This window comes from Canis lupus, chromosome 30 (genome assembly GCF_048164855.1).
Source record: "Canis lupus baileyi chromosome 30, mCanLup2.hap1, whole genome shotgun sequence".
NCBI lineage: Eukaryota > Metazoa > Chordata > Mammalia > Carnivora > Canidae > Canis > Canis lupus.
Genome location: NC_132867.1, coordinates 4,146,516 through 4,160,704, shown reverse-complemented (window position 1 = coordinate 4,160,704; position 14,189 = coordinate 4,146,516). Strand labels below are relative to the sequence as shown.

Here is a 14,189-nt window from a genome sequence, read left to right as displayed (position 1 = left end):
AATTCTTGCTTCTTAGGTGTGTAATTTGATAATTTTTAGTAAATTTATAGAGATGTGTAGCTGTTATCCCAATCCAGTTTTACATTTTCATCACACCAAAAAACTCCTCATGCTCATTTGCAGTCAATCCCCAGTTCCTCCTCAGCCCAAGGCAGCTACTGATCTATCTCAATAGAGTTGTTATTTCCAAACATTTCATATAAACAATATGACACAATATATAGGCTTTTATATGTGATTTTTTTCCCTTAGGATAATATTTTTGAGGTTCATACTTGCTCATTCCTTTTTGTGATGACTATTATTCCATTGTATGGATATAGTACATTTTGTTTATGCATTCATCAATTGATGGATATTTGGATTGTTTCCACAGTTTTTGGCTTTTGAACATTTGTGTACAAGTCTTATGTGGACAGATGTTTTTATTTCTCTTGAGTAGCTAGGAATGGAATTGCTAGGTGTTATAAGTTATGTTTAACATTTGTTTAAATTAGAACTTCCAAACCAGGTTCAAAGTGACTATACCTTTTGTAATTCTAACCAGCCGTCTAAGGAGGTTTTGGTTTTTACACATCTTTACTAACACTTTTTTTTGTCTTTTTTAAAATAGCCATTCTGGTAGTTGTGTGGTGGTATCTCACTTTGGCTTTAATTTGCATTTCCTCAGGGCTGTTGATGGCAACCATCTTTTTGTGTACTTATTTGCTATTGCAGATCTTCTTTGGGAAAATGTCTATTTAAATCTTCTGACCATTTTTCAGTTGGATTACTTACCTTATTGAGTTGTAAGATTTTTTATATATTCTGTTTATATATTCAGGATCAGATAAGCAATTAATAAATACTTCCACTCTGGCCTGTCTTCATTTTCTTATCGGTATCTTTTGAAGTTTATTCCTGGTTTTAAGAAATTTGATTGTAATTTGCGTTGTGTAGTTTTCTTCATCTTTCTTGATCCTAAGCTTCTTGGATCTTTGGATTTATAATTTTTTAAAAAAGATTTTATTTATTTATTTGATAGAGATATAAACAGAGGGAGCAGCAGGCAGAGGGAGAAACAGAGTCCCCACTATGCAGGGAGCCTGATACAGGGCTTGATCTCAGGATCCCAGGATCATGACTGAGCTGAAGGCAGATGCTTAACCAACTGAGCCATCCAGTACCCCTGGATTTATAATTTTAACCAAATTTGGGATATTTCTTTATAAAAATTAAAAGATTTTTATTTTTAAGTAATCTTTATACCAACTGTGGGGCTTGAACCACAACCCTGAGATCAAGAATTGTACTCTATACCCATTGAGCCAGCCAAGCACCCTCAAAAATAATTTTGGAAGTGTCATTATGTTTTCTAAAGGGATGATACTTGAAGAGAATAGACAGTTGACCCATAGTTTACTCATGGTTCTGTTCATTTTTATCAGTTCCTTTTCCTTTGGTGTGTTTTTTTTTTTTAATTTTTTAAATTTATTTATGATAGTCACACACAGAGAGAGAGAGGCAGAGACACAGGGAGAGGGAGAAGCAGGCTCCATGCACCGGGAGCCCGATGTGGGATTCGATCCCGGGTCTCCAGGATCGCGCCCTGGGCCAAAGGCAGGCGCCAAACCGCTGCTCCACCCAGGGATCCCCTGGTGTGTTTTATTTTAATAATACCCTGTCTTATTTTCACTGATGTTATCCTCTGCAGTGTCTGGTTTGATATTAATCCATGTAATATATTTTTCATCTCAAATATTCTATTTTTTGATCTATAAAAGTTTTTTTTGAGTCTTTTATATGTTTATAACATGGTTATTCTTTACTTTAGGAGTTGGCAAACTATGGCCCATGAGTCAAATGCTGCCCATGCCCCCTTTCCCTTTTTAATATGGCTTCCAAGCTAAGAATAGTCTTTGTATTTTTTTTTTTTTTAAGATTTTTTTTTATTAGAGACACACAAAGAGAGAGAGAGAGAGGCAGAGGGAGAAGCAGGCTCCATGCAGGGAGCCGACGTGGGACTTGATCCTGGGTCTCCAGGATCACGCCCTGGGCTGAAGGTGGCACTAAACTGCTAAGCCACTGGGGCTGCCCAGTCTTTGTATTTTTAATGATTTATTTATTTTATTTTAGAGAGAGAGAGAGAGCGCGCGTACATGGAGGGAGGAGCTGAGGGGGAGAGAGAGAATCTCAAGTAGACTCCCTGCTGACCATGAAGCCCAACTCAGGGCTCGATCTCATGACTGTGAGATCACAACCTGAGCCAAAATCAAGAGTCAGACCTTCAACCAACTGCACCACCCAGGCGCCCCAGTCTTTGCATTTTTAAACAGTGATGTTAAAAATGTGACAGAGATCTTGTATGGACTCCCACGCCTAAAATATTATCTGGCAAGCCAACCTCCACCCTAACCACAATATAACAGTAGAAGAGGGCTTCGTCGGTTAAGTGTAGGTTAAGTGTCTGTAAGTGTCTGCTTTTGGCTCAGGTCATGACCCCAGGGTCCTGAGATTGAGCCCTGACTAGACGGCTGCCTGCTTAGTAGGGAGCCTGCTTCTCCCTCTCTCTCTGCTGTTCCCCGCTGCTTGTACTCTCTGCCCCCCTTTTCTCTCTGTCAAATAAACAAATAAAATCTTAAAAAATAAAGCAGTAGAAGAATTTGAAGCTGGTGATACAGTAGAGGTCGTGATAGCAACAACATAACACAAACCTACTTAATTCGTGACTAGATTTACTTAAATTTCCATAATGAAGGGTAATGGAAGAAAAGGGATCTATTCCCAGGCATAAATACTATTAACATCAGTCTGTTCTGTTGTATATCATGAAGTCCAGCTTTTATCTAAAAATTACAGACACATAAAAAAAGAGCAAGAAAGAAAAATCACTATCAAGAGAAAATCAATTAGAAGAACTAAATTCAGATATAAGTGCTTTAGGGAAAAAGTTGATAACATGGTTTAAACATATTGGGGATTTTAGCAGAGAGTTGGGACACTTTAAGAAAGATTCAAATGGAAATGCTAGAAATAAACGCAGTTTATTTGATGGCATATCTTAGAGTTGACACAGTTAAGAATGAATAAACTTAAATATAAGTCTATAGAGATTACCCAGACTAAAAGTAAAAGAGAAAAAGAGAAGAAAAACTAATAACATTTAAGAACTTTGGGAAAATATGAAACTGTGTAATATATGCCTACTAGAATCTAGAAGGTGATGAAAAATGAAGCTGAAGAAATATCGATAGGATTCTGGGTGGCTTGGCAGTTGATGGTCTGCCATTGGCCCAGGTCATGATCCCGGGGTCCTGGGATCAACTCCTACATCAGGCTCACTGCAGGGAGTCTGCTTCTCCTTCTGCCTATGTCTCTGTGTGTCTCATGAATAAATAAAATCTTAAAAGAAAAAAGAAATATTGATAAAGGGATAGCTGTGAATTTTCCAACTATAATGAAAGACATCCAACCATAGATCCAGGAACCTCAGAGAATGAGCAGGATAATTTCAAACATATACACACTACAGTACCACCTAGATCACCTAGAAGCATCACATTCAAACTCTGATAATCAGAAGAAATCTTGAAGGCCACAGAGTAAAAAAAGCTAATTTAGAAGACTAAAGAAATACAGCAGACATCTCAAACTATGAGCACAATGAAGTGACATCTTTAAAGTACTGAAAGAAAAAAAAAACTCTCCAATGAAGAAGGATAATTAAAGATGTTTTTAGGGGAGCAGAAGCTGAAATTATTCATCCCCAGAAGACCTGAACTATAAAAGATATAACAAATATGATGTCAGATAGAAAATCTACCCAAAGAAATGAAGAGAGCCTGTAATGATAAAAACTGAAGATAAAATATAAAATTGAATTTTTATTTTTAATCACTGTAAAACTGTCTAAAGCAGAAGTTGGCAAATACTGTTTTAAAGGGCCAGGTGTTTTTAGACCTGTAGACTATAGGGTGTTATAACTACTCAACTCTGCTCTTGTAGCACTAAGGTATCCATAGACATAAATGAATCCACATGGCTGTGTCTCAAAAAAACTTTTACAAAAACTAGTAGCCAGCCTATGGATCATATTTTCTAAATGCCTCAGCATTTAGAAGCAAGAATTATAATGAAGCATTGTTTATAGCATATTTAAAATGAAAATAAATGACAAGAATAGCACAAAGATTATTATACCTAAAGTATAATATTTGAAGGCATGCTGGGATTTGTTAAAGATATATTGTAAATTCTAGGGTAACCACTAAAAACATTGAATACAAATCTGGATATATTAAGGCTAAGTGGAGATAAAATGGAATTATCGATCAATTTGAGTAAATTTGGAAGTTACTCAGTCCAAAAATAGGTGGAAGAAGAGGTCAAGTGCAATAGTGAACCATGACAGAAGAAATAGAAAATAACTGTTAAGAGAAGAGGTTTTAATCCAAGCACATCAAAAATGATTTTCCATGTAAATGGTCTAAAAAACCTGTAAAAAAAGACAAAATTCGGTTGGTTGGATAGTAAAAAACAAGATCCACTAACAGGTATATAACCGTACCCATGTCCTTTTTTTATGTAAACAGACACACTTTACCCTTTTTAAAAAAAAATTAATATTATATCCTTGGAGATACAGATTTAGTTCAAGTCCCTGTTTATACCTCATAGTATTCTATTGTGGAGATATACCAGTTTATTCAGTCATATCTTCTAATAATATGTATTTGAATTGTTTCCATTATTTTCCTACTTAAGTGGTGCTCTGATTAATATTCATTTACATGCATTTTTAAATTTTTGCCAGCAGGTTTTTGGGGTGGGTTCCTAGAATCTGTGTCAAAGAATGGATACATAATTTTGTTGAGTAGTCCAAAGTTTCCCTCTGTAACAGCTCTTAACATTTTGCATTCACATCCACAAAATTAGGCCTTGTTTACATTCAGCCTCACCAATTTTGTGTTATCAGACTTTTTATTTATTTTTTTACTTTTTGCTAATCGAACGAGAAATGGCATTTTAGTGTATTTTTTTAAAAAATATTTATTTCTTTTAGAGAAAGAGCACAAGTGGGAGGGACAGGGGGAGAGAGAGAGAGAGAGAGAATCTCAAGCAAACTCTGTGTTGAGCGCAGAGCCCGTTGCAGGGCTCAATCTCATGATCCTGAGATGAAGACTTAAGCGAAGATCAAGAGTTGGATGCTCAACCAACTGCACCACCTAGGTGCTCTTCAGTGTAGTTTTAATTTGTATTTTTCGATGCCTGGGTGGCTCTGCAGTTGAGCATCTGCCTTTGGCTCGGGGTGTGATCCAGAGTCCCAGGATGGAGTCCCACATCAGGCTCCCTGCAGGGAGCCTGCTTCTCCCTCTGCCCATGCCTCTGCCTCTTTCTGCGTCTCTCATGAATAAATAAATACAATCATTAAAAATTACAATAATTTGTGTTTTTCTTATTGTGAGTCAAGTTGAACATCGTTTTGCATATCTCTACAAATCATTATTTTTTCACTTATCTTTTGATTTTGCTTATGTTATTTGTATTTTTAGACATTTTAAAATGCAATTAAAATTTGTCAGTATTCCTCTATTGCTCCTGAATCTTGAATCATAGTTAAGAATGATTTAAAGAAAAATGATTTCTTTATAACCAAGTTATATAGGATTTTTATCTGATATTTATAATGTTTAATTTTTTATATTTAAGTTTTTGATCCACTTTGAATTTTTTCTTTTGGAAGCTGGAGTGAACCAATTTTGTCTTAGAACATTTGAGTATCTAATAAGGAAGAAGTCAACTTTTTCCTTACTGACTTGAGATGCTGCTTTTGTCATGTATGCACTTTTCACATTCAGTTGGTCTGTTTTTGGATTTTTCATTTCATTAGGTTATTTGTTCATCTGCCAATACAATGCTGGTTCTGTTATAGAGGCTTTACAAAATGTTTTAATGTCGGCTAGCTCCTTTCCATTGCTCTTGCTGTTTCATGGTTTTTCTAGGTATTCAACCTTCTAGATAATCAACTTGCCTACCTACACAAAACCTTGGGAACTGGGACGCCTGGGTGGCTCAGCGGTTGAGTGTCTGCCTTTGACTCAGAGTGTGATCCTGGAGTCCCAGGATGGAGTCCCACATCGGGCTTCCTGTATGGAGCCTGCTTCTCCCTCTGCCTATGTCTCTGCCTATCTCTTCCTGTGTCTGTCATGAATAAATAAATAAAATCTTAAAAAACAAACAAAAACTTGCAAGAACTTTTATTGTATGTAAATTTTTAAATTACTTAAGGAGAATTTGGTGCTTAACTTACTCAAGTACATACTATATATGTTCATATGTTCTTTACCTTCCTCCAGTCCAAGGACACTGGAACAATAATGCTAAAGTCTCTCCTTGCAACTTAAATGCTATTTATGTCATGTATTTTTGCTGTATTTTAAAGCCACGATGAAATTTATTCATAGTGTCAAAATGTGTAGCCTAGGGGCACCTGGGTGGCTCAATGGTTGAGCATCTGCCTTTGGCTCAGGGCATGATCCTGGGGTTCCAGGATCGAGTCCCACAGCAGGCTCCCTCTGCCTGTGTCTCTGCCTCTCTGTGTGTGTCTCTCATGAATAAATAAATAAAATCTTAAAAAAAAATTTGTAGCCTATATATCCACTAATTTTTATCTGAGGTCCTTCTTGCTAATTTAATTTCCTATCTATTTGAAAACAGTTTCTGTTTTTCTGTGGTTGTTTATAGATTGTTTTTGTATTTGATGTCTTATAGTTTACTGTGATTAGCTAAATGTAGACATATTTTTATCAATCCTTAGGGGATTTCCTGGGCTTCCTAGATCTGAAGGTTGGTATTTTTCATCAATTATGAAAAAGTCTTACCTTATTTTTACCTCATCTCTTTCTCTTTGTCTCTATTTTTTGTGCAACTATAATTAGATATCATAGACATATACATTCCATTCCATGTGTCTCCAGTTCCTGCTTGTGTTTTCCATTTCTTTGTCTCTCTACATTGTATTATTCTATATTAGTAAGTAGATTTCTTGCTTTTGGATAGGTTAAGCATCATAATTCAGAGGAATTTTCCTATGGTAGATAAATACATAAATCCACATTCTTGTATTTCAGGATGAAAATTACTTCTATGCTTCAGAGACCTAAAAAAGAATAGTAATTCTTGTTATAACTACCAAACAATCTACTATGTATGTCTTATTTTAAGGAAGTCTGGTACCTCATTTCCATTTCCATGAGAAAAAAGTCTGACTTCCCAGCCTCCTGACGGAATATACTGTTTCATAAATGGGGACTGTGGCTATACTCTAGTTATTTAAACTTGTGTAACACATAGTAGTGTACTGATTGAAGAAAGTAAAGTATGATTATACATGGTATAATTTTTTTAATTCAAAAGCATGCTATTTATCATGTATTTGTCCTAAGTAATGTTTTTATATAAATCATTTTGTTTAAGTAATTCTATTTTGAATAATTACTTCAGTTTATGTAAATGAACTTCAAGTCATAACTTGGACTAAGGTTAATTATAAATTGATTTGAATATAAACTGGTGATATTAAATATACATTATTATACAGACATTAAACATATTCAAAATTAAAAACTGATATAAACAGACACTACTAAATTTTTAGAAACCTTTTGATGAATTTAGTCAGATATCTTAAAAATCTTCATAATTTAAGTGAGGAAAAATTGGTGTATTGTGTTTCAACAAAATTGACTTTGTCATAGCAGAGAACAAATCTATGAAGATCTTGTGTTTCCTGTTAGATTATTGAAGGAGGAACTTTAATGGCAAAGTTAATAAAAATTAATAAAAATTTTATTAAATTAATAAAGTTTAATAAAAATTAACAGTATTATATTATTACAAGCATCGATAACTCTACCAGTGATTGTTCTAAGTGCTTTACAAAAGATAGTTACTATTATTGTTTCTATTTTATAAATAAATAAACTGAGACATAGAAATAGTAAACGACTTGCCCAAGGTTACATATCAAGAAAGTGCTAGAGCTCAGATTGAAACTCAAATACTGTGCCCCTGACCAAGGGTGAGTAAAGGGCCAGATAGTAAATATTTCAGGTTTAGCTCATAAGGTCTCTGTTGCCACTACTCAGTTCTGTCACTGTAGTGTGTGTAGGCAGCCATAGCCAAGATGTAAATGGGTGGGTATGGTTTTCTTATAATACCTTATTTATTGACAGGATATTTGAATTTCATGTAATATTATTCCAGGTTATCCTTCCTTCCTTTCTTTCTTTCTTTCTTTCTTTCTTTCTTTCTTTCTTTCTTTCTTTCTCACAATGTAAATATAGCTAACTATCATGCATTACTCAAGAGGCTGTCATTGGGCCAGATTTAGCCTGTGGATGGTAGTCTGCCATCCCTGTTTAGACTGCTACATATATTTTGGGGTTCTACTTTGTTCTATTCTGGACTCACCCTCCACCATATAGTGTTTATTTCCATGAGGGCTAGATAACTTGATTTCCAAACGTTTAGTTGATCCTTTATGCTAGTCAATAGGAAATACAACAGATTTGAAACCTGAAGTTTCTACTTCTGTATATAATCTAGATTTTTCCCCTAGTGATTTCAGTACTACACAAATACTTGTTTAATTCCCTGAAGCCCTAAGGCAGAGCTAGCTAGATTATGTTGTTTTGTCTTTGTCTACTCTTACTTTGCATGTACTTTCTGTCATTTTAATAACATTATCGTGGAGTTGGGCCTTGTTACTGAGGTAGCTGATATTGGGTCATGCACAGATCTTTTATAATGTTGGCTCCCCTTTCATGTCGCCACAATTCAGACATATAATTCTGCATATTTTATTGGATTTGGTACAAGGTCACGCTCATCTGCATACTTAGATCTAAATATAACTACATAGCACATTCCGTTTCTACTAAAAGCCTTCTTTCAATGCAATTAATTGCCCTATCAGTCAATACTATCCATTCAATACAATGATGCAATCCCTCTCCCTTCTACTTAGTGCAAATTTCAACATGTTATACTAGAGATATATATATAAAGTATAATAATATGATAGGACAGAATCAGCTATATATTTGGAGAGAAGGAAGGGCATTTTAAACCAGATTCCTAGGTGAAATTGTATAAATAGGTCTTAAGGAAGCAATAGATCCTGTATCTTAAGAGTACAGGCCTTAAGGGAATGGGGAAAAGTTTACTGTAATTGGAGAACATGAAATATGTGATAAAAGCTCTGTGTAGAAGTATAGTTTTGATTCAGACATAAAAGTTCTCATATCATGATAAGGAATTTGTATTTCCTGCTTTAGATTAACAATCTCAAATACCTACATAGACTGGGAAGAGAATGATAGTGAAAAATAAGGTAAGCAGCTAGTAGAGGTAGATGGAGACTGGCACATTGGAAAGGAGGTTGATACTCTTGTCTACAGGCAGTAGTTGCTCAGCTTATTTTGTCATAGATGCAATCTCTGTATTATAGGGGTTCTTGTTTTTTAGGAGTGTACAGAAATCTAGATTTAATCTGAAGTAGCACAGTTTTTAAATATTAACAACTGAATAAAGCTGAAGATCTTTGCTTTAAATGGTACAATCCAGACAGCAGTTTGCAATGTCTGTTAAATAGTCAAATCATTCTGTATCTTAGAACAATAAAATGGCAGCTATATTGAGCATGGACTTTAAGTGTGGAATAGCAAGACTGGAGATAGGAAGGGTCTATTAGAAGCTTAAAAATGAAGTAAATGTGAATAAATGGTTTGTTAATAAGGATAGAGAAGATTGCAGAGGTACACTGATGGGGTTTTTTTCATATTCACTGATAGTAAAATAAATAATTGCAAAAAGGTTAATAATGCAAAACAATTCTTTATATTCCTGCCACCCAAATTCTGTTTTACTTATGTGGTCAGCTGCTTTTACCAGTTTGTCTCATATCCCTCTAGATAGTTGGTATTCATGTGCCTTCTACCCCTCCCTTCCTTCCCACAAATGATAGTGTAATTAATGAATTTCTGCATCTTTTCTTAACAGTATATCTTGGAATTTCCCCTTATCTAGTTACATATGTATATATAATACACACACACACACACACACATATTTGTATATGTATTCTCATTAACATTTGCATTATACTTCATTGTTTGGGTGTATTGTAATTCATTTTCCCAGTCCCCTGTGGTAGACATTTAGTATGTTTCTATTCTTTTGCTATTGTAAATCATTTATGGATGGATATCCCTATTTGAGCTAATGTGTGTGTATCTGGCTGCTTTAGTTCTATAAGTGGAATTGCTAAGTCAAATGATTGTGGGAGCATCATACATTTTCTGATAACAATTAACTGTGTTTCCCTTTGAAAGTACCTCTTACCATCCCTCCAACAAGATATCAGAGACTATTTCTATACATCAGAGTCGTCCTAGAATAAATCAACATTTTCATTTTTGTAAATATGATAGAAAAGGTATTTCATCTTTATAAAATTTTACTTATTTGAGTAAAGTAGAACATCTTTTCATATTTGAGAAAAAAATTCACTTGTATTTCTTTACTGTGAAGTAGTCCTCTCCCAGTGTTTTGCCAGGTTGTTAACTCTTTAAAAATTACTTGTCAGAGGCATCTGGATGGCTCAGTGGGTGTGTCTGACTTGTGATCTCAGCTCAGGTCTTGATCTCAGGGTCTTAAGTTCAAACCTGGCATTGAAATTCACACCCAGTGTGGTTCCTACTTAAAAAAAAACAACAAAAAGTAAAAAATAAAAAAAAGTAAAAATCAGCTGTTAAAGCTTTTTCATGAAGGAAATCAACAAAGATTCTTTCTCAGTGTATCATTTGCTTTGACTACATTTATGCTTTTTGGTCTGTTGACATTTAAAATTTTTAAGTAGTGAAATTTTTATAAAATGTTTATGAGGCATGGTTATTATATTTAGAAGAGTCTTTGTAATTATTGTGTGACACTTGGGACTTTTTTTTAAAGATTTATTTATTTATTCATGAGACACAGACAGACAGAGAGAGAGAGAGAGGCAGAGACACAGGCAGAGGGAGAAGCAGGCTCCTCGCAGGGAGCCCAAAATGGGACGTGGAACTCTATCCTGGATCCCAGGATCACGACCTGAGCTGAAGGCGGGTGCCCAACCACTGAGCCAAGGTGTCCCACACTTGGGACTTTTATATGATTTTTTAAAGCTCTATAGTCCCATAGCTATGTTTGCATGCTAAAAACTATTCTTAGAGAGATTAATACGGATTAAAGGCAAAAGGTGATTAAAAAATACAACTTTAGGTATTCCTAGTTGAGTGCCTTGTCAGTAAATTAAAAGCTAAAGATTTTGAGGTATTTGTCATTTTGCCCTACTTTTGGATTACTAAGTAATATTAAATAATTTTCATAGTTTTTCATGCTCATGATTAGAAAATAAGTCATTTTTTTCCTGTATGAATTATGAAGTATTAAAGACACATAAAGTATTTAGTAACAACATTTTCCAAAAACAATTATTATTTTTTTTTAATTTTTTTAAATTTATTTATGATAGTCACAGAGAGAGAGAGAGAGAGAGAGGCAGAGACACAGGCAGAGGGAGAAGCAGGCCCCATGCACCGGGAGCCCGATGTGGGATTCGATCCCGGGTCTCCAGGATCGCGCCCTGGGCCAAAGGCAGGCGCCAAACCGTTGCGCCACCCAGGGATCCCCCAAAAACAATTATTTAAGAAGGAAGAACCACAGATTTTGGGCAGTCTGTCATGAGTGGGATAATCAAGGTAAGCCTAGAGTTTGAGAACTCCTGTGTCACTTATAAGATACCTAATTGGTGATATTGCTATAATATAAATGTTGGCTGAGTTTCACAGTGACTCTAACTTTCTTATACTTTTGTGTTAATTTTATCCATTAAAATGGACCCATTTTAAATCATCTTGACATATGTAGCAACATTTTTGCCACCTGGTATATCACTACATTTTTTTTTTTTGTCTTGTGTGTGAACAGTGGTAGGCATGAGTAATATAACTGTTCATTCTATAGTTCTAGAACTTCAGTATATTTCTTTCTTTGTATTTTCTTTGAAGACATTTCTATTAAAACTTTACCGAAAACCTGACATAAATCTTTTTTTCTATTTTTAAAGATTTTATTTATTCATGAGAGACCTAGAGATAGAGGGGCAGAGACATAGACAGAGGGAGAAGAAGGCTTCTCACAGGGAGCCCATATGGGACTCGATCCCTGGACCAGGATCATGCACTGAGCCACCCAGGTGTCCTCTAACATAAATCTTAAATGATCAGTATAATGATTCAAATCTGGCTATTTTGAAACAAAATACCTGATATTACATAGCTTTTATGTCTTGAAAATATTTCAAATTGGGGCAAAAAAAATTAAAGAAGCAGTGGAAATTATTATTCACTTATTCTTTCTAGGAGCTTCTTTGAGTTGCTGTTGTTCTTTGGAAGAGATGAGTTTTATGAAGAGCCCTTAAAGGATATTCTCGGATCATTCCAGGTAAAACAGTTTACTCCTTCACATTTTGTCTACATTTAACACATGCCTTATTCTCCCCCTAAAAATGGTATATTGGTTATTTATTGCTTCTAAGTTTTTATACTTAGTAAGATGGCAATGCTTAGGATCCCATATATTTTACTAGGAGGAAAAAGAAGGTTCTTAAAATTAACTTCTAGCTGTATTTCTAAAAGCAGTTCAAATTAAGATTCTAATTCCACATTTGCTAGACCAGAGCCTACTGCTACCACCCTTGTAGATTTCTAAGCACATCTGGCACATATACTCACATTTTTATTGCTCCAGGCTTTGGTTTCAAAGCCTGTGTAGAATTCAGCCCTAGTATAAAAGGACTCTTCCTGCGTAGCCTGTCTCCTTGTCACTTGGACCCTTTGGCTATATCCTGATTTTCTCAATAGTCTTCCCCAGATAGGAGGTGATTTATTTTTTTTTATTTTTTTATTTTTTTTTTTTGGCAGGTGCTATATAAAAGGAAAGAGTAAATCCAAAAGAATGAAAAAGATCCAAGACCTCATCTGTAGACCCAAGAACATTTGATCTTTTTACCATTTACTTGAGAAACAGTAACTAGTAACTGTGGCTCAGTAATGTGTCCTTGTCTTTATCTCATTATTCTTTGAGGTAGAATAAGGAAAGATGTACTTTGAGCTCCCTCTAGGGGTGAAGTGTTCAGACATTTTATATTCCTATTATGTGTTAATAGGAGAGATTATGGTCAACTAGGAGTATTACTGTCAATCTTTAGGAAGGAGATCAGCACAGTAACATAAAAGTATGCAATCTTTTCTCTCACCTAGAATTTTTATACTTACTGAAAGAGAGGTTTTAGACTGTATTAAAATAGATTTTTATGATTGCTTACTCTGGTACGTACATAGAAATAGGCAAATTAGAAGCAGACTTAACTGGCTAAGATATATCTAAAACTTCTTCACATTCGAATCTGACTCTAGATTTGTTTTTCCACTCAGTCATTGTTTTTCTACCCCATTTTGTCTCAGTGCCATCAAAAGTATTGATGAGGTAGCAGTTCCTAAAATTATTGATGAAAGAACTAAAAGCCACTGGCACTAGGCTTTTAAAAGCTTAAGCTGGTTTTATGGTTCTGTTTAACCAGCTAGCTTTTGACTCCTGCTTAAGTATTGTTAAATTACATCAATTACCTGATATATACTCCTCCCATAGCATTTGCTTCCTAAGATTAAACAAGTACTCTGCTAGTCTTTTGGATTTTATTCTGAATCACCAATATACCTTACTGCAAGTTTTCATGCTGTCTCTTTGAATCTCCATGGATACAGAATGACAACTACATTGTGACCATTACCAGGCTGACTTGGATTCTAAGATAGCATTACTTATAAAACATACTCTGATTTTAGAGTTGTAGAAATAGTAAAAAACAAAAAAACAAAAAAATGCATCTTATCTAAAAAAAAAAAACTCCTCTTTGAATCAATAATACTTATATTAAACATTCTACTTTATCCATCCTTATATTTAGCAAAAGAGTAAAAATACTTATTTTCATGGAGCTTAATTTTTTTTGTTTATTTTATTTATTAATTTATTTTGGTAATCTACACACTGTATGGGGCTTGAACTCATGACCCTGAGATCAAGAGTCCCTTGATTTTCCAACT

The 14,189-nt window shown here is 34.7% G+C and overlaps 1 protein-coding gene and 1 long non-coding RNA gene across 6 annotated transcripts in view; one reads left to right on the top strand and one right to left on the bottom strand.

Annotated features, from left to right (window-relative positions):
* The window catches only part of LOC140621433 (uncharacterized), a 40,785-nt gene extending 26,944 nt beyond the window's left edge, over positions 1–13,841 (bottom strand). For both annotated transcript variants that reach the window (XR_012021116.1, XR_012021115.1), the window contains exons 1-2: positions 13,710–13,841; positions 6,861–7,138 (exon numbers count right to left, since the gene is read on the bottom strand). This is a non-coding gene — a long non-coding RNA (uncharacterized lncRNA). The remainder of the gene's footprint in view (positions 1–6,860; positions 7,139–13,709) is intronic.
* Positions 1–14,189, top strand: part of ZNF654 (zinc finger protein 654) — a 92,947-nt gene that overhangs the window by 42,832 nt on the left and 35,926 nt on the right. For all 4 annotated transcript variants that reach the window (XM_072806473.1, XM_072806478.1, XM_072806472.1 and 1 more), the window contains exon 3: positions 12,444–12,525. In XM_072806473.1, coding sequence (XP_072662574.1) covers positions 12,444–12,525 — 82 coding nt within the window. The remainder of the gene's footprint in view (positions 1–12,443; positions 12,526–14,189) is intronic.